Consider the following 21472-nt stretch of genomic DNA (forward strand, 5'->3'; position numbering starts at 1 on the left):
CCTAGAGGTCTTCTCCATCCTTAAGGGTTCTATGGCTTATGTGTGTTCTGAGTCCTGCTAGCCAGAAACGCCTTATGCTTCTGAGAATGTGCTGATGGCAGTAAGGCTCAAAGAACTCAATGCTTTTCTAATTTTTCTATTATGAAAATAACTTTATCAGTGACTACATTCTGAAAAATGAAATTGATGTAGGCAGTAAGATAATTCAGAAAATTCAGATTTACTGAATTAAACTGGATTTGTCCATTCCCCTTTATCCAAACCTCTGTAGTAATTGCTTCCTCATGATACAATGATACAATTAATAGTGATGGAGACCACAAACTCCACTTTGTGAAATACTTGTAACAACATTCATTTTGAATATTTGACTTTCAAATGGCTTAACTTTATTGTTTTAATTTTTTTTGCATTGATTTTTGCAATCTAGATTATGAACATTATTCCTAAAATATTAAATACATTGAGTAAGCTTTTTAGAGTAGCTGGTCTTGCATATAAGCTTAAAGCAATGAGGTATTCAATGCTGTGCATCTGCTACTATGCTCTATAGACCCTCCTGCAGTATATTAAAAAAATAGTTTAGACTAAAAAGAGAAAGACATGCTTATGTAAATAAAAATGTGTTTATTTCTATACAACTTAGATTTATATTCAGAATATTTATCAAATTAAACTGTGTTTGTCCGTTCTCCTTTATCCAAGGGGATACCTGCTATAGTATTTGCTTTCTCTTATTCCTAGTATAAAATTCACAGTATACAACTCATAGTGACAGAGTTCATGTAAAATCACATGTAAAATGTGATGCAGATCAAAGTCAGACCAGAGAAAAAAACAAGTGTAGATTTCAAGAGCTCTACGAACTCTATGAGGGCTATTTGTACTTTGAGTATTGAAAATGAGATTTACATGAAATGAGTTTTACATGAAACTGTTCAGCAGATATTTGTAAAAGGATTAGTCCTTTTTTTTCAAGTACATGTATGTGTGATGATGAGCCAACAAAATGTACATGAACTCACATATTTTGTGAGCTAGAAGAAAATAGTACTGGTATAAATAATGCTGCTTGTAGTCTTGTTTTTCTTAATTTAACTCTGTCCTATGTCAGAAAACTGAAAACTTCAGTTTTCTCAAGTCCAGTATCACTGTGCTGTCTTCAGTTTTAGCTGACTTGGAAACCAAACACTGATGATTTCAGTTTTGATAAATTTGAATATCCTTTTGGAGTAGGGTTCTCTTTATATTTGGAACAGGTAAGGAAATAATTAGAAAAAGGCTACTCGAAATGTGATATGGATACTATTTGTGATATGAATGCTATCAAGACAGCTTCCTGAACAGTCCACTTTGCACTGCCTGGTGGGAAGAGTTCTCTTTTCCCGTAGTAGTACCTGAGAAAATGAGTTTGAAAATGGCTACATTTTAAGGTTTTTTTCAATATAAAACATGACTTAGAAATGTCCAGTGCTTTGTTTTTCAATATGATTTAATTTATATACATGAACTTAAAATTTTGGGAAAAAAAATCCATGCTAGCGGAGCATGTGACTTCAAATTGCTTTCAGAGATGTTTTTAATACCCATCTGTGTACTGAGTTACTACAGGGTCAGGGTTTCAGGGCCAGCTGCATCATGAAATCCACCACTGGAACCTTGTTAAATATACATCCAAATCAAAACCTCATCATGAACATCCTTATGATGATTGTTCTGCTTTGCCCATTGCTCCAGCTAAATCATACAAATTCTAGAATTTTCCAGGGCATATTTGACTTTGCAGAAGAGCCATGAATATTTGGCCTGTTGTGCCAGTTCAGTGTATGCCTCCAGAGCATTAATCACTCATGTAAGTGTACAAATCTGAGGAGACATTGGTGTTGAGTTTTCAGTAATGCAGTCTTTTCCTTGCAGCTGTCTTGAAAGATCTCTGGACATATTGCTTTCCACATTTCATGTCCTGTACAGATCCTTGAAAGGGATCAAGGTATTTCCAAAGTAGCTCATCAGCATCTTTGAGAAAACTTCCAAAATGCATTTAGAGCACTGGATAGGTACTGTTTAAAGCCATCTTACTCAGGTTATCTGTTTTTTATTCAATGCCATCCAATTCATAAGCTCCCATCACTGCCAATCAGTTCTATTTCAATATTCTTAGATCGTGGATGGACGTAAATTGTGTTACTTATACAACTCTTGAAATATCTTTGTGCTGCTTTGCTCTGGAGTCTCTAACAGAAACAAAATAGCATAACCAGTAACAGAGGAAAAATATTTGACATCAGAAATCTTTTCGAAGTAAGAGAGTTGTGAGCTGTAAGAATATGGTACAATTAGAAACTTTATTACCACTGAGTTTAAAGCCTTGAGTTTGAGAATTGCTGGTGATTATAAATAGGCAGTTGGTTGCCATCTATTGCAGCAACAAATTTTCTAAAATTTTTGTCTTCTGTTTGTGTTTTCAGTGATATCTTAGTGTAACATTAATATACATCTGATTTTAAGAGATAGACATACATGAAAATAGTACATCTCAATAGATTTGTGATTCATAGATATGCTTAAAAATAAAATAAATTATCTTACTTGGAAAATAGACTTTAGATCATTATGCTTTCCAAAACTTGTTTCATTGCTTCAGCATGTATGGTTCTTGCCTTCTTGCTCTCTCCTTAGCGTTACAAGAAAGTGTTTTGAATAGTCTTTGATCATAAATTTGATTCCAGAGAGCTGTCTGCTGTGCTGACTTATTTTTGCCTTATTAGGTGATTTTTGCAGTTCACAACTCCAGGAACTGTTGAGCTCCCTGGTTTTTCAATTCCTAAAGTTAACGACAGCAGTTCAGTTCAGTTCTCAAGAGAAAGCTCTGTGGGATCAAATTACCTGGCATGCAGTGACTGCTTGGGTGTTATTTCCATTCTGGAGGGAAGGGTGATGGTGGCTGCTGTAGGTGTTGGTGAGCAAGGACTTCATTTTTTAATTATAGACTCATTGCTTTTTGAGGGAAAGGAAATATGCTTCAGTCCCATCTGAAGAAAGTTACAGCATTGTCTTCTGTGCTCTCCTGAGTTCCCTCAAAATCAGATTAGTATGTCTCAGAAGAACAGAAGTACAAATGTGATTTTAGAGCCAGACATTTTTGTATTGCTTGGCATCAAAGCCGTGCTCTCCTGCAGGCGAGTGACACTGGTGAGATAAGAGTGGGAGGTATATGTACCCTCTGGGATTTGTACTGCAGCTGCAATAACCAGCAGACCGTGCCTGGTCCTGGGGCCTGGAGCGCAGCCGCCGCCTTTGTGATGTGATGTGAGGTGTGGCCAAAGCAACCAAAGGTCACCATTCATTTTTGAGGGGTCTGGGATACAGGGAGCAAAGCAGAGTGTGGCATGGTGCCATGCAGAGCAGGCCTTTGTTAGCCCCTTATGTAACGTGGAAGTAAAACATAATGCAGTTGTTAAATAATGCAGTCATTAAATGCAGCCCTTTGTTTCTTAATCAGAGTCATGAATACTCTAGCTGTGAGTCTGCTTGGCTCTGGGGTTCTTAACTGTGTTTGAAAAGCTTCAGTCAGGACCTTATAGAGCTTGAAAGGGCAGGGGAGGCTCGAGGATCCTTCTTCAATTGTTCATAAATTGTATTTATTGGATTCTTTCTGGAAGGTTTCTGTGGCACATAGATTTTAATCTTGTATGTTTTTTCCCCTTCTTTTTTGAGGGCTAGGGACTGTAGGTTTTGAAACTGATATTCTGAACTTTCCACATCTCATCAGAATGCAGAGCTTTAAGTACCCATTATTGCACTGTAAAAGTTGGCAGCAGTGTGTTGCAGGAAATGGGCTAATTGGGGAGGAAGGAACTTTCTCACTGTACTGCCACATTGTACATCTTGTCTGACACATTTTGCTTAGTTTTGTTTGTCTTCTTTTAAGGCACTAGCTATCCAACTTCACAGAATGCTAGATTTTTTGATCTGATGAATCATTAATCTATTTAAGGATAATTATGGATAACTTGTGTTATTGTACTTCATTTAAATGATATATAAGAGTATTTTCTGCCTGGATGATAACTCCTATTATGAGTAGCACATTAGATTTTTTTTTTTAAATCCTTTGTTTCATACAGTAAAAAACTTATACATAGTACAAATTATACAGAGGTTGTAGATAATACTGTTGGCTGCTGTGACTTGTGGCCTGTTAACTCTCCTTTGCCCTTTTTTAGTGGGTGAGGTGAGTTACATTATTAAAATTCAAATAAATGCAGCTCATATGTACATTTTTAAAGCCCATGAATATATTTCTTGCCCCCAAACACACTAAAATTGTAGCAGTTTTTATATTCCAAATTCAGTGTAAATTGGTTTTTTAAGTTCACAGATACCAAATTGTTGGAAATAAAAATTCCATTTTATTAGTACAGTAAAATCATTCACAGGTATTGCAAACCAGAATGTATTTTTATTTTTTTAGTTCTCACTGCTAGCCCATATTTATAAACACCTAAGATCCATACTGCATGTTTCAAGTCTGAACCGATTAAATTAATGTGACACGCTGAGGCTGGGCCAAGTCTTGTCTAATCAGCAGTCAGCACTGTTTCTCTGGCATGAGGCTCCCAAAAATAGAAACACAAGAAGTCAAACAAGTAAGTGGAAGGGTACTAAGAGAAAAAGTGCTGCTAATTCCACTGTTGACTTTTTGTCTAATGGATTCTTGTTCCCAGGCCACACTAAGTAAAGCAACTGGCACGGGGCGTCTTCCTGCAGATGGCTCAGCAGTGACACACGTGGCCCAGCTGGGTGACAGGTGTTTGATTTGTGTTTAACAAGTACCTCACACAAGACAGATTTCTTTTTTTGCAGATACTGAGAAGCTAGTCAGCTAATGCTTTTTCCTCAGAATTAACACCCCTTTCACTATGCTCCCGTTCTTTTGTGAACAACAGTTCTTCTGATTGTCCCATGCACATGAAAATAGCCTGATGTTACTTTCAAATAAGATTCTAAACGGGAAAAATTAATTCATAATTAACTTTGTTTTATAGTTGCAGCCTGTTACCTTTACACATGGAAGATGCTCAGCAATTATTTGTAGCTATTGACAATAATATCTCAAGAAATAATTATTTAGCTGGCCACCTTGCAGAATGAAAATTCGCTTTAAAAGTATGAATGGGAGGAGGGTGCCAGACTTCTGGGCTGTGGCCATATACTCTGGGTTAGTGTGTCTTCCCATAATATGACAAGGTTTTGGGACTTTCTCGGACAGAGTAGCACAAACCTGGAGTAAAATAAATTCCCTGTCCAGTACAGTATCGATAGAGATGCACCCGAGGCTACCAGGGAAGAGCAAAGATGGGAAACTATTAAACAGATGGGAATTGTGTACAATGTAGATAATGCTATTCCTTAATGAATTTTTGAAGCTTTATTGCTGCATTACAGCACATGGCACAAATGGAGAGAGATTGTCTCAGTGGCAGTCTGGGGGGTGGGGAGGGATTGGTTTCGTTTTAATGAGAAGAAGGCATTTGTTAGTCAGTGCCATGAAAGCAGCTCTGCTAGCAAAGGCAGCAGTGAAAATAGAAGAGTAGCAGGATGATTTTGCCAGTTATCTTTGATTAATAGGAACCTAAGCAGGTAGGATACGTAATGTAAGAGTGGCTGTGGCCAGTTTGTCTTCCCCACCCCATTCCTCTATACTTTGGTCTGAACATTTTTGTCTTCTGGTATCAAATCCATGACTTGGAAAGAGGTAGGACTTCAGGATCTATTAAGAAAAATGCGTGACTCTCTGTGGTGACAGGGTTATACTGCCAGCGTTGTCAGATAGCCAGAAGAAATACCACCATCTAGAATACACTGTACAGGCAGTACTTCTGCTGAATCACAGAAGAATGAGAAAGGAATGCAGCTGGAGAAATGGGTGTCAGAGTAGTGTTGGTTCTTTAAATAAACATTAGGCTTTAGTGAGAGATGGTTAAAAAATCATGCAAAACTTGTGTCCCTCAGATAGCAGACAAGTAGTGTTCTGTCAGACATCCCAGATGTGGTGTGCAAAGTAGGCTAATAAGCCTCAAAGAGACAAAGAAAAGGCCTGAAAGGGAAAATTACAACCCTACTACACTGAGATGTCATCATTATCCACAGAGGTGCTCAGAATTTGTGGAAATGGAGACTTACCTTTAGGGAGCAGTTCCAGGGCTCCTGTGCTGACAGTAGACCCACTGATCCCAGATTCCCAGGTTCCCAGGTTAGTCTAGGTGAGTTGGAGCACTAGATATGTGGTTGGTATATCCTCTTAATCTGCCTCCAAAACACAGTAAATGTCAAAATCACTGTTTTGAGAGTGATGAGAGAAATTTCTTGGACAAGCCTTAAAAATCTATGTGTAAGTGGAGACCTGGAAACTGTACCTTGAACTACTTTATTTATCAGTGGTTGAGAAGAGATTTGCAGCTACAAGCGCACTAACAATATGGCATTTCAGGAAAAATACTAATATAACTTAGATTAGAAATTTCAGTCTCATGCAGCTCTATTTGTTTCTGATTCATTCTAAATGATTTTTGGTTTTTACTGCTTTTTTGCATTTCTTATCTGCGTGGTTAAACATTGAAGTTAGTATTTAATGGCCTGGGGGTCTGACTTTTTTTTAGTGTAAACTTACATTTATACCAGCTGAGAATCTGCCTTCTGAATCTTCAGATCATGGAACTGGATACTGATGATGATGATGATGATGATAGTTCTCTTATAAAGAATAGCTTCTGGGATGTAAGTGGTTGACCAATGCTGTTTACATTCCTAATGCCTGAGGGTCCAACTATTATGTTGAGTATAATATTAATAATATATTATAATATTTTTGAAAGACCTCAGCAATATGTTCATTTTGAATAATGCTTTTTAACATACATTTAACATTATTACATTTCAAATATTATTTGAGCAAGGCCAATTAGATTACTTTCCAGTTCTGTTGAAACTTTAATAGGATTTGGATTTGCTTTAACGCTATGTTATGGTTGGATTAGCAGTAAATTAATAGATGGTGTGTAGGTCAGGCAATTTTCCTTTTGACAGAGCTGCTGTAAGGGGAAAAAACATAGTTGCAATAAACTATCAGTTGTCCATGTGTGTAAGATGGCTTCAAACTTTTTTCAACTGTGTTGCTTCAGATACTGGAAATATTCAACTGGCTAGACTTAATTTTTGAACTGTTCATCTATAAGAACTATTAAATCTTTGAGAACTTTTTCAGCCAGAATCCTATTTGCATATTCTCACTACTCTGTAGGAAATGTTCTTGTGAATTTTATTTGCATTTTTTTAATGTTCTGTGTATGATGTTGTAGATCAAGTTAACTGGATTGTTATCCAGCCCATGTTTCATTTGTGCCTGCACTGTATTTTTAAGTTTTCACCTCTTCAAGGACATGCAATAGCAGTGAATATCACTTGTAATTGCCAAAGGCAGAAAGAAGACCTACTGATAACAGAGGCTCTGCTGATACTTTTTTGATGGCACAGAAACCAGTCCTTGACATTTGTCCCAAAGACTTCAGCCTGTTTATTACCAAAGAAAAAAGAAAGAAAGAAAAAAAAAAAAAAAAAAAAAAAAAAAAAAAAAAAAAAAAAAAAAAAAAAGCAGTGTACCTGGCTGTAGTTGTACATGGCAATAAATTGAGTGATCCTTTCATCTTTGGTTTTTCAGAACAACTTCTCTGACTTCTTCTTTAGGGTGGAAATAATTTGTGGGGGGAAAATATAGGAACAAACTTTTGACTTATGTACTTTATGTATGAAAATATGTTTTATGTATTTGAGTATAGATATGCTTCATGTATTTCAATATAGCTATGCTTTATGTGTTTGAATATAGATATTGTGTGATTGTCCTGGTTTTTGAGACATGCTCATAGCAAAAACAGGAAATAATGCCAACTGCAGTCTGGAGTAAGGAGCCCTGTGGCAATGTTCTCTGATTCTCTGAGCTGCCTATGGCTGCTGATTCTTTAGTCTGAATATAAAGCATCAAAATCTAGATTTTCAAGTGCCATTTAATTTGGAGTATATTAACATCCAATTGCCTGGATGAATAGGCAAGTCAGTCTTGTCCCAAAAATGGATAACCGAAAATGATGAGAATGAGGAAGATTGGTGCCTTCTGAACTCAGTCTATGTTATGATATGAAAATAAGATCAGTAGGTTATTGCCATTTGCCTTTTTCTTGAGCTGTTACTCAACATGAGCCCTCTGACCTGCTCTGAACCCCTTGGCCAAACCATGGTATATCTGCTCCACTGGGGCTGCTGTGGAAGCAGGACAGAGCAAAGGAAATGAACTATTTACCTGTCACAAGCCCTTCTTCATCAGGTTATTTTAAGGGAGGATCTTATTCTTGCTTACACGGATCAAGTTTGCAACAAGGATAGCACTGAGCAAGAACTCAGGAAGTGCTGGTAGCTCAGCAGTAACCAAGAGGGAATGAAAGGCTTGGTAGATGCAGCGAAGCCAAAATGTCTTAATGTTCAGCAGAAACTTCTTGACACAACTAATCCAGAAAATTCATGGAGCAGGTTTAAATAAATATATTTTGAATACATTTTTACATAACTAATATTCTATCAGGTGATCCTGACCATTAAAAAGAGCCTGTTTAAATAAACAAGGAAATATTCCAGTAGGCTAAGAAAGGTGTCATATAATGGACTGTAATTGGCGTGGGATTTTTATCTGTTCAAGGCAAAGCTCTGCCCCTGTTGGTGGCTTGGCACTGGCCGGGTACGTGCTCCACGGGGGAGGATGCTGCTCAAGCCCACTGACAGTAAATTGTTGAACATTCCGCTCCATTTCTGCAATGCTAAAAATAGTTGTCCTCATTTTAAAACACCAGGCTATTAGATTATTCCAAGGGTCTGGCATACTTAGACTAATGGAAGGCACATATCCATAAATTATCAAAACACTAAGCAGTGTTTGACCGTGCTGATTTTGCTCCTATTAAGATGAGTTCCCTTGCCAGTAACCCTGGAGTATCAAGCCTGTTTAGTAAATCAAGCTACTGGCAGTGTCTCAGTAAATTTAAAAATAAAAATGTTTAGTTTTCATATTGAGAATGGAGAAACATCTGACTACTTCTTGGTGGCTTTTTTTTTCTGGGTTTCTTTTTTTTGTTTGTTTTTAATTTCATAGAACCATGTCTGAAAAATGCTTAAAGTATTTTACAGTAATTGTTTCTCTTTCCCAGCCTTGAACAGAATCTCATGAAGTTCCAGTATGTTTGCCATTATAAATCTTGTTAGTGCCTAAAATAGTCCAACTAGCAAAACGCATTCCAAGTGATTGATAACAGTTTCTTTCAACACTTGTTTTTTTTCATTCCTTTTCTTTTTTTTTCTTTTTTTTTTTCTTTTTGTATGTGTGTGTATAGATAATGGGATTCCTAATTCATTTTTTTTTGCTTCAATATTATTTCACAGTATAGGTAACAATGCTTCTGATAAAGTTCATACACTTGTTTGTTAAGATAGCCTCTCCTTTTATTGTTTTCAATTTTTTAGTGTAGAAGTCCTTTATTTGGGAGGGGGAAATATCTAAATATTGAAATCAAGGTATAAAAACTGATGTAAATCCATTTCTAAGAATGTTGTTATATACACACATACACAACATCTTACTCTGTCTTCAGCATTCTTCTCTAATTTTATAAGCTCTTGCAGTGCAATTATAAACTGAAAAACTCAATAAATTATAAGTATATTAAGGACCATGTATATAAATACATTACACATTTCCAAAACAGTTAAAGCAATCACAACATCAATCATTTTAGATTTTATAAGAATCAATCCTGATGGTATTTATGGAAAAGTGTATTTTTGCATTGTTGTGTGTAAGAAATAATAATCTGTAGAGACCTGATTAAACAATTCAAGACAAAAGATGTATGGCTTCTCTTCATAAGAAAATCTGTGATTGTGTTTTGGGGTGTTCTTCTAGTTTACAGTGATCCAGTGTAGCAGGGAAGATGAAATTTTATGTGGTAGCAGACTATGAAGAATTTTTCACAATCCATTCCATAAATCTAGAGAAAATGAAGGGCTAACAAGTACTTGTAATGATTAATTAGACTTTTTCCCCGCTACTTTTTCCCATGTATTGTTATAGACAGGAGCTGGAAAGAAGTTGGAAATTGTGCCATAAGTGAAGTTGCAAAAATGCCATTTTTGCAAGCTATTTTAAGATTTATTTTAATTGTTGTATGTCATGAGGGCTTTGTATTTATTTGCTTAATTATTTGCATCATTTGATGAATAATCATTCTTTTTTATTGACTCTTTCTGCTTTTAAGAGGACATGGATTTTTTCCTTTGTTCTTTTTGTGTCTGTGAGACATTTGTCTCCTGCTTGGCTTGGAATCAAGCAAGTGAACTTTCAAAACTTTCTTTTGTTGCTGAATTTTGGAGTGGACAGAAAACTCAACTGGGTGGTGTACAAGTTACTAGGGCCAACTTCTGTCAAGGACATCAGATCCATGAATGAAATGGAGAAAGAATTTCATGTTAGATTCTTTTAATAAGACTTCTAAGCTCCTATTAGAAGCCATATGAGCAGAAATGAATTCTACCAGTATTCAGCTCAGTAACTATAGGTGAATTATGACCAAAAAAAAAATATTAATGGTGGCATATTTCATGAATCTGTAAATGGAAGATGGTTCTTAGCTTTGAGTGGCAGAGCCAGGTTCTCTGTAGGTCTGTAATTATTTAATACACTTTGCTAAGAAGGAATGGAAAAGGAAATTATTGCAAGTTTTTATATTTAAATTCCAAATGAGATATCACTAGGCTTTTAACTATACCTTTTCCTTGTAAAGCTATATATTAAATGCAGAATTGAGTTGTCTAGCTCTCAATTCGAAGTTCTTGATTTATGGTTTTCTTTTGTTCAAATACTCCTTATTGAAATATTGAGGAGGAAGTTTACTGTGTTGCTCAGCTTGAACAGTTACCTTTCTTTTAAAAACATTTTTGATTAACAAGATGTTTGGTTTTGCTTATGCTCGGTTTCTGTACATAACATTTAAGCATCTTATTCCCTGAATGGAATTTGCAAGTTCAAATCAGATCCTTAATTTTCATGGGCAGTGTAAGGAGTAAGTCATTTGGTAGCCAGGGGTGACAGTCAACTGTACAGATGACTTACTTTGCTCATTTTTTTTTAAACATGGCTTAGAGGACACAGTAAATTAACAGCCTGTATAAAATATTCACTTGGGAAGTAGGGCAAGCCTGCCTGGTTGCAGAAGATCAAGATTTGCCTTTTTTCCTGCTGAGTAAGTTGGCCACTTGGAGATGAAGGAAAGATCTGAAATGGCCCTTTGAGCAGAGCCTAGAAACCAGCAGTCAGCCTTGTGCATACAGCTCCTTGTTGGACCTAGTGTTTGAAGGGTAGATCTCTGTGTGCTCAAGTGCCTGACAGTGGAAGCTGTGGCTCATTTGTTGGGGTTTTAGGTACTTGGCTAGCATGCAAGTGCCTTCTGGACTGTCTTCTTCAGAACAGGGCCTGAAATGAAGCTTGAGAAAGCTTTTCATGTGATCAAAATTCTCTAAATTCTGTTGTCTACTTGTCTGAAGCAACCTACAGCTGTATCTGCTACAGAATTAGATAACCTGGAATTGTTAATGGCCTATTATTTTTAAAGTGAAAAACATATTAACCAAATACAAGGTAGGAGACACAAATAACCCTAGAAATTAATTCAGCTATTCCATAGAAACGGAATGAGAAGCAATACATGTCCAGATGCCTTTTTCTCTTAATTTAGCTCAGTCATGAGTTAGGTCTGTAAAATGATGTCCGTGTACAGTTTGTTTCAGGGGGAAGCTGGCTTAGTAGGTGCTCCTGGCAAACCCAGTATTACCGGCTCCAAGATAGAAGATAAACCAAACAAATACCCCAAAAATTTTTAAAAAGATTCATTCTAATCATTTGCATTCTCAACATCCTTTTTGCCAGCTGACCAGTATCTACATAAATGGTGCTTGAATTGCATATCCAGTTTCTGAGCTATATAATGTGACAGAGGAATTTTACTATTGACTTCTCTTTCAAAAGAGAAAGGACATGTGGTGCTGTGGTACAAACGTGCCCAGCAGTGTCATTTTGCATTAAGACCAGTTGCCTAATTATTCAAACTGTACAGGTCTTTTCAAGTACAAGATTACAGATTTGAAAATTTGAAATTTGAGAGTCTTGAGATCTCAACAAAATGAGATGAGGAGCAGCACTTCTTCCACTCTTCCATTTTAATCTTTTGCTCCTTTCCAGAAGTGGAATATTGTAGGAAGACCAGAACTTGCAAAATGAGACATGTTTATTATAGACCTTGCTGGTAATACTTGATAAAATTGCCTCTTTTCATGGTCAGATTTATTGTTGATTGCAGGTGCTTTTAATGGCAAATATTTGGAATTAAATCTTAATGCCTGTCCAGCTAATTCCTTTTAGAAAATTGTAGGGGAAATAGTTCTGCTGCTTCAACAAGTTAAGAGACCACACAAAAATTTCCCCATTATTCTGTTGTTATTAAAATTTTGAGAAAATGTTCAGCAACACGACCTTGATGCAATTTGTGTATCTTTAGAGCAGACACTTCCTGTAATATAGCACAAGGGGAAGGAAGGAAGGAACTTATTTTCTGCAGATGAGGTAGCCAGCATTTTGTTCAGCAACAAGATTACCACAGTCTATCCATTTCTACATTCAAAGCCAGGATCCCACTGACTTGTACTGCAGACATATTTAAAACACTGAAAATCAGATCAGCAATCCTGCAGTGATATCAGGACAAGCAATCAATGATTGTCCATGAAAAATTTTTGTGAAATGTTTTGCCTAACTTAATATGATAATTTTGCCACACAAAGGAGAATTTAAGTCAGCCATACATGTGGTACTTTTTAAGTTTCTTTTTTTTTTTTTTATTTCTGCAGCATTTGAATTCTTTGAAATAAGTTATTAGTTGCTAATACTGTTATATTTTTTATACTGTCAAGTGGGAATTTCCTAAACTTCTTTACCTACGTTTTGCTGTCTATATTTCTTATTTTCTCTAATTTGTTTAAAAATTTAAAATGTGCAAAAAAATTTGGGCTATTTGTGAAACATAAGGCATTGTGGATCAGTAACATTGGTACAGGCAAGAACTGACTTGTTGAACAGCAGCATTGCTGAAAATTATGGGGACGTAGACATGAGACTGAATTATGAGCTAACAGTGTTCCCCTACTATAACCAATAAACCACATATTGGACAGTATAATTAAAATTGCACCTAGCAGATCAGGGGGAGATATTTTCCCTTCTTTGCTTGGCGGTGCTGCACATGGTATGCTGTGTCATGTTTGGGGGAGTCCGCCATCCAGAGAGGGTCCAGCAGGGAATTAGTTTATGTTCAGGGGCCTAGAAAACAAGACATCTAAGTTTCAAGGAGAAAAATTTTTTGAGTCTGGCAAGGAGGAAGCCAAGGAATGATAGAAATTGTCCTGCAAATCTGAGGAGTCCAGCTGGTTAATCTTCAAGGACAGCTTCCTAAAACCCCAAGAGCACTCCATGTTGTTATGCAGGGAGTTGAGTGAGTATGGCAGAAGGCCAGCATGGATGAACAAGATGCTTCTGGCTGACCTCAGACAGAAAAGAAAGTAAGCAGTGGAAGCACGGGTGAGCTACCCAGTAGGAAGATAGAGACACTGCCAGAGCATGTGGTGATGAAGTTAGGAAACCAGAAACTCATCTGGAATTGAAACTAGTAAGAGAGTTTTAAGGGCAGCATGAAGGGCTTCTGTTAACTGCATCCATAGCAAAAACAATGCTGAAGAAAAGGTTGAGCTGCTGCTTCATGGGTAGGGGATGTGGAAAAGGCTGAGACTACCCAATTTTTTTTCATCTTGTTTTTATCCCTAGTAAGTTTTGCCCTCAGGCCTCTGCATGTTAGCAGAGAGTGTGATGATGAATCACTGGCTACAGGAGACAGTGTTAAGGAGCACTTAAGCTACTTGGATGCTTGCACAATACCAAACATTATACATCCAGGGGTGCTGGGGCAGCTGGCTGATGTGACTGCAGGGCTGCCCTCTGTCATTATCAAAAAGTCTGATTACTAGGAAAGGTCACTGGTGACACGAAACAAGCAAACATCATGTCCATCTTCAAGGGTCCATTGAACTGCAGGCCAGTCACCCCCACCTCTGTCCCTGGAAAAATTATGTAGCAAATCCTGGGAGGTATGTCTGAACAGGGGAAGGACTAGAAGGTCACTGCAAACAGCCTGCATGGATTCACCAAGGATAAATCACACTGACCAGCCTGATTGCCTACTCTGATAAAATGACTGTCAGTGTGGATTAGGGGAGAGCAGTGAGTGTTGTATACCTTGATTCCAGCCAGGCTTTTGGCCTAGTGTTCAGACACATAATTACACTAGAATCTGTGGGGTTCTGACTAGATAAATGAACAGAGTGGGTGGAAGATCGGGGTTAAAGGTGGAATGATGCTATGCAGTCTGACTGCTACCTAATAGCAAGTGTCATACCCCATGAGGGAATACTGGATATTATTTAATGTCCTTATTAAAACCATGCATGATAGGGTTCTCAGCAAGTGCGGGGATGTTATCAAATGCAGGGAAGTAGTCAGTGTGCTGGGAGGTAGGGCAGGAATGATATTGAGAAATGAGCTATCACAGAACTCTTAAAGTTAAGCAAAGGAAAACATGTGGGCCTGCCTCTGAGAAGGAATACCCTTATGCTACAGTACAGGCCAGGCGCCAATTTTCTAGAAAGCAGCTCTATAGAAAGGGAGTTGGGAGTTCTGCTGGATGCCCTTTGTTTGCATAAGGCCAAAGGCATCTTGGGCTGCCTTAGCAGGTGCATGTCCAGCAGACCAGGAAGAGTGATTGGTGAGTGCTTGTGCTACCACATCTGGAGTTCTGCATCCACTTTGGAGCTCCCCGGAGAGGGTAAAGAGCAGCTCCTTGGGGTGAGTCCCATGGAGGCCCACCAAGATCCCCAGGGCTTGAAGCCCATGATGTAAGAGGGGAGGGTGAGGGAGCTGGGTTTGTCCAGCCTTACGGTGAGATGTTTTGGAAAGTGGGGGGTGGTAGGTGATGTGCAGACTCATTGCTGTCTGTAAATACTGGGTGGGTGTGCAAAAGCAAGAGTCAGACTCCTGTCAGAGGTGTACAATAAAAGGATGAGAGGCGATGGATACAAGCTAAAATTAGAGAAATGTTGACTCTGTCTCAGAATAATTTTCATATAATGAATTTGGGATTGAGTAAAAACACAAATGGGAAAGCTAAATGAAGAAAACACTTCCACAAATTTTATATAGTGTTACCTGTGTTGTGTGTCCAGCAGTTGAGGAAGGATGGGAATCATAGAACAACCCAGGTTGGAAGGGGCTTCAAAAGAATATCTGACACGACTTTTCACAAAAAAAAAGGAAAGGAAGCTAGATAAACTGAACAGAATTCGTATACATTTGTAAATTATTTCAGGAATTAGCCTCTCATTTTTAGGTGAGGACATGTGGAAGTTTATTTCACTAGATACCATTTTGTTTGCTAGCTCTTGGGCTTGCTTCTAAAATTGAGCTGTTGATTGTATAAGCTACCCCCTCCAAAAGAAAAAAGTAAAAGGCAGCCACTTTAAGAAGTGATGAAAAGTCCAGAACTATTTGATAATTTATACTTCTGCACACCTCCAAAGCTCTGAATTCAGTTCCCAGATGTGTAGTACATGATCAGTACACAATACACTTGAAAGTACACTTGAAAGATTTGACAAAATGCTGCTACAAATTTTGCAAGTTATAGCAGCTGTTCTAGTTAACCTCACTTAAACCTTAAACTTCTATTTAAGGAAATTACACTCTCTGAAGGGTGATAGAATGTTTAGACATTGCTCTGTCTAATTTTTTTAAAGGAACTTTGAAAACACCATAAGCTTTCCTTTGGATATTTTCCACCCTTTTTGTCTACAGATGTATAAAAAATGTTGTACTGAGGCCATGAGACTGAATTCTGGAAACTGGAAAAGACATGCAAACTATCTCCTGCTGGATGATTTGAGGGAGAAAGAAAAAGTTTGCATTTTTAAAATTAGGTCGTTTTCGTGCTGTCTGTATATAATTTTGCCCATCTGTATTCTGTCTCACAAAATATGCAAGTATACATTAATAAAAACCTAGAGCAGGTGGGTTTTTTTGTATAATATAGACAGACTGCAGATTGCATTTGATGAAGATGTTAACATAGTAACATTGTACACTGTGATCCTTTTCTGAGCTTAAAGTTAGGAAATTAGAGCTGGAAAGAGCATTATAATAGGCCTTTTTATTGAAATACCATCAAACAAAGAATTCAATCTGCTGAAATAACCTGAGCTTGAGTTAATAGTTTAAAACTCGCCCCTTCTGTGTTTTCTCTTTCTTTGTTTTGGTTTGTTTTTAATACTTGGGTAATTTGATTTGCTTTTCAAAGTGAAAGAAATTAGTTTTCTTTTCATAAATTGTATCTGTATATTTTTTCAGTTGATCTGGGTAGGAGAGCTTCACAGTTGACTGGTTATATTTAAAAATTAAAATGAAGGTATTAATAGGAATAAATGTATTAAAATTGGTTCTGCAGAAGAATAGAAGTACTTTAATAAGCAGGTCTAGAGTCAATAAATAGTTGAGAATTTTTAAATCTGAGAAAATCCCCTAGAATGAATGGAAAAATAAATGACTCCTAATAACTGAAAAAACTATGGAAAGCCATATCATTTTTTTTGTAGACATGTCACACTTCTTTGAATGAGAGACAATCAGCATCCAAATTACTTCATTTTTGTCTCATAATAAAAGTTCAGTGCAATAAAATTATTTTAAAGAATACATTTACTTGAACAATGTTTGTTTGAGGTTTGTATTTTATGCTTTTGTGTTCCAGGGCGAACGTGGCTTTCCAGGTAGTAAAGGGGAAGAAGGTGAAAAGGTAAATTATTCTGTCCATGTAATTTATTGGTTTAACAATATGATACTTGGCCAACCAAGTAGAGCTTTGTTCTGACTGTCTACCTTAAGCCTTTAATTAATAAAATTCTTAAAATTTTGGTATGTAAATGTTTAGGAATGAGAAGTTCTTTATGTATTTGCTGAGTGCCATCAGGACTTCATTTAGATTTTTTTTTCTCTCTAAGAAAAAGTTTTTGGAGGAACCAACAGAACCTCTGCAGTGGCAGGAAATAGTTCAATAGCTTGTACTAAAATGGGAGCTAAACTGCCCTTGTGGAAGGCTGTCTTGGCTGATAGAGTGCCAGCATTGGGTGGCATCAGATGATGCAACCCAATCCTCTTGTGTTACCTCTGACAGGTAAGTCTTCCTAGGTCATCAATCAAAGGCAAAAAAAGTGTGTTAAAGGACAAGTCGAAGGAAGAGCTGGACACCAGCTTGTCTAATAGGAATTAAAGTAACAATGCTGATACTTTATGGTTGTAACTTCAGTTCTTAACCATGTTCATGCCTGGTTACTGTTTTCTCACTAGTTTTGTCTGGTCTGGATTAGGCAACCTGAAATAAGAGTCTTTTCTTGAAACAAGTAGTTTCTCTGTGCTTCAGCCCACTGTCTAAAAAGGGTGCAGAAAAGCATTTCTGCTGAATTTATATATCATAAAGATGAAGAATGATAGGAGCTGCTATTCAGGCAATATTCAGACTGATGAAAATAGAGAGTAGGTGGCAGCTTCTGAATTTAAAAAAGTGTAATATATTTGTGAGTTAGGCTGCTTTGGACATGGATATATTCACTCACCCACCATACCTCTGCAGAAGTGTCAGACAGCTTTCCAATGTTCGTATTTTAAAGAAAGCATGCTAGGGATTAACAGAATTGAAGCAGATTTAAAATGTGGAGGTTTTTAAGGAGGAAGTATCCCAGTAGCCAAGAAGGAAGAAGTATCAGAAGTAAAAACCTGCATCCATAGCAACTAACATTTATAATGTTAGGATTCTGCCTCTGAAAAAACCTACTTGTCAAGCTTGAGTGTTTCTAACTCCAATGACAGATCTTATTTCCTTGGTAGTATCATTATTCATCAGTTCTGAAGGGTTTGTGGAATTTTTTTTTTTTTTTCTTTTTTTTCCCTCCCCATAATTGCTCTGCAGCTGTGCTGTGTTCTCCTCGAGTTTTATGAATAAACTGTGTTTGAGCACAGGCACATGGTTCCAGCTGTTGCTGCCACTCTCTTGATTTCCCTTATTTTAAAGGAGAGATAAAATGACCCAACCACTGGTAGTCACACTTTTCTTATGTAGAAGCTAAACCAGCATGCTTAGACCATTTTTTTTTCTTTCTGTCTCATAAATTCAGATGATAATTAAAAGGTCCCATTTAAAAATATTTCCAGTGTTTATTATTTCTTATTAATGCTGCATTCAACTGCCCTTCAAATTACAGGAAATATAACAGTGGAAAGTTCTTTGTTTACCAGTCATCACTCAAAAATAATTTGGGCTAGTCTCATGAGAAGCTACACATGATATTTGTGTGGGAAGCATGTGTTTTAAGGCTATGGGAAGTAGGTCTTTAGCAGTTATTCCATTCAGCTTTAATTCAAATAATTGTTTAAGAACAACAATGTAGAGTTTCAGCTACTAAACTCCAGTATAAAGAAAATTATCAACACATTTGCATTTTAACATAGCAGCACAAAATGAAATAGTTGTACTACTTTGTACGTGATAAACATGATTACAAAGCCTGAAATAGAAAATTTTCCTATTACCAAAAATTCTGCCTAGTATTGCATATTAAGGAACAAAATTTTTGCACACACTATTTCACATATCTCCTAGGGTGGGGCACAGTTACCTCAGCGTGGGGTATTTACCATTCCAGACTCCCCACAGAAGTACATGGGAATGAACTATCCTCTACTTTTGGTTTAGTGACCAATCATTTCTTAGTATTGAATACTTGAAACTAACCCACCCTTATACCTCATTGTATCAAATGAAAATAGTTGTTTTTTTGTATTAGGTTCTGCTTTGGCAGAGCAAGCCTTGGGGACAGCAGAGAGACAGAGACAGCTGAGGTGACAGTGCGTGATCATTTGTACATTACAGTTATGGGAAGCATCTATAATGTAAATTATTGAGGGAGATTCCTTTATGCTGTTTAAGGGTTTCTCTGCCACACTTGGTTCTTGCTGAGGAATCCAAGTCTTGTTCTGCTTTTGGTCAAGGCTGAACTTGGTTCTCTCTTACAAAAGCCAATAGTGGTATGAGAAGTACAAACCTTGCAGGTGTAATGTTGCAAGTTTTCCCTCCAAGGGAAATATACTCTCACTGTAAATTTATTTTAATTCTCCTTTGTATTCTGTTTTCTTTGTGTTACTCAGATAATGACACTCTTATGTGATAGTCTTATAACTGCAACAAAAACATTGGTTTACCCTTTTATAGCGTGACTGAAACGTATATGCTGGGAGCAGTTGTAATTGGTTTGCTGCCAAGTAGGCAAACTATATCATGGGGTTCTGTTCTCCTTCTAATACTGCTTAGAATTTTAATTTTACAGTATGGGATAGAAAATATGACTATTACATTTCATGATGATAGGAAGTTAGAAGGTACTGATAGTAACTCAAAAAAATCTTTAAAATATAGAATGTTCTTGGTAAATCAGATATGTAGCCTGAAAATAAAAATGAAATTGCAACTGAAAGACTAAGATGTTCCAAAGTGAAGTATTGTCTGCAAAAATAATTAAAAAGTCCTATTAAAAAGTGCTATTTGGTGTTGATATGGCTTCAATTTTACAGATTTTGAAGGGCAAGCACTGGGAATGACTGGTACTCAGGAATACAGAACCTTTGAGGAAGGACTGCATGATTTATTCTTAGTGTAGAGTCAGCTGAAAATATGTGAACAGCCTTCAATACATAACATTGCTGCAAAGGAGGAAAGAAATGGTCTGTTTATGTGTCTGTAGTGCATGCAGGGCAGTGGGATGAAAATGCAGCAAGGAAGATGCTGAGTAGCCATTAAGAAAGGGTTTTTAATTTTAACGCTTTATTACAGAAGTAGTTTCCTCTTCCAATGGTATGCAGTTTTTATCTTGGTAACACAAAAGGGAATAAACTAAAGACTTGCTTCATGAAAACACACAAGATGAGATTATCTTAAATGACTTTGTCATTTTCTATTAATAGCATCAAAATTATGTAAGGTATTCCTTACGTTTATTTCTAATTCAATAAGCACAGAGAATGGTAAGACCATTTCTTTTTGAACATACATACTTGTTTGTTTTTAATGTCCAGTTAATAGTTTTCTGTGATAGGACTGTAAAGCTCTGGAACAAAGTGCCCAAAGTGGTTTTCCAGCAGCAACTTTTCCTTAAGGTTTTCAAGGCAAGCCCTGAGCAATCTGGCCTGATTAACAGGTTTGGGTCTGGATTTCAACCTCTGCAGGTTTCAAGATCTCAGACCTATCTTGAAACTTGCAGACGTTGAAATCTTATTTATTATTACTTATTTTGATACTAGAAGTACATGCATCACCTGGAGGTTGGAACAGGCCCAGTGCCTGTTAGCTAGTTGAGGTCATCGGGCCCAACCTATGACCTAACGCTACCTTATTAACTGGACCACGGCAGTAAGTTCCACATCCAGTCTTTTTTTCAAACACTTCCAGGGACAGTGACTCCACCACCTCTCTAGGCAGCCCATTCCAATGCCCAGTCACTCCTTCTGTGAAGAACTTGTCTAATGTCCGCCCTAAATACCCAAATTAGAGAAATAACCTCTAAAATACCTTTTTCCTTTTAAAAATCTGTAATTAATTCTCTTTCCTCCTGGTTATTGCTTCCTTTGGTCACCCCAGTTAGTACTCTTTAACCAGGTCCCCTATTTTTTCTGTTGTCTTGTCTACATTTTTGGTTAGAATGAGTACATTCATTAGTACACTTCACAGATATGATTATTTCTGTAAATGAGCTAGAACATTAAGAATTCAATTTTCTGGGACACATGAAATGTGAACTTCATATAGATTTCAATAACATTTAGCAGTCAGTATATGTGGAACAAATCTGAATTTTATTTGAAATAGTGGTGATAGAAAAGCCAACACATTTACGTGTTGATTATAGCTGAGCAAACATGATTTGTTTGTCACTAATAGATACTGGTCATTTCACAGAGCTAGGAATCCTAAATTCTTTTCCTTGCTTAACTCTTTCAAAATGCTAGTATGAAATTCCTCTTTGTGTTTTAAGTCAGAGAGGCAAGGTGTGCTGTTATATAACAAAATCACAGGACTAGCTGATATCTCAGAAGACTCAGAAGACTTTTTCCTTCATAAAGCATATTCACTTTCTTCTCACTTTCTTTCTCACACTTGAAGTAGAGGATTTT

General features: G+C 36.9%; 1 protein-coding gene across 1 annotated transcript in view; it reads left to right on the forward strand.

Annotated features, from left to right (window-relative positions):
- COL19A1 (collagen type XIX alpha 1 chain) overlaps positions 1-21472 on the forward strand; it is a 184881-nt gene that overhangs the window by 50171 nt on the left and 113238 nt on the right. The window contains exon 11 of the mRNA XM_038130911.1: positions 17004-17048. Within this exon, the coding sequence (XP_037986839.1) occupies positions 17004-17048 (45 nt within the window). The remainder of the gene's footprint in view (positions 1-17003; positions 17049-21472) is intronic.

Source organism: Motacilla alba, chromosome 3 (genome assembly GCF_015832195.1).
Source record: "Motacilla alba alba isolate MOTALB_02 chromosome 3, Motacilla_alba_V1.0_pri, whole genome shotgun sequence".
NCBI classification, from domain to species: Eukaryota; Metazoa; Chordata; class Aves; order Passeriformes; family Motacillidae; genus Motacilla; species Motacilla alba.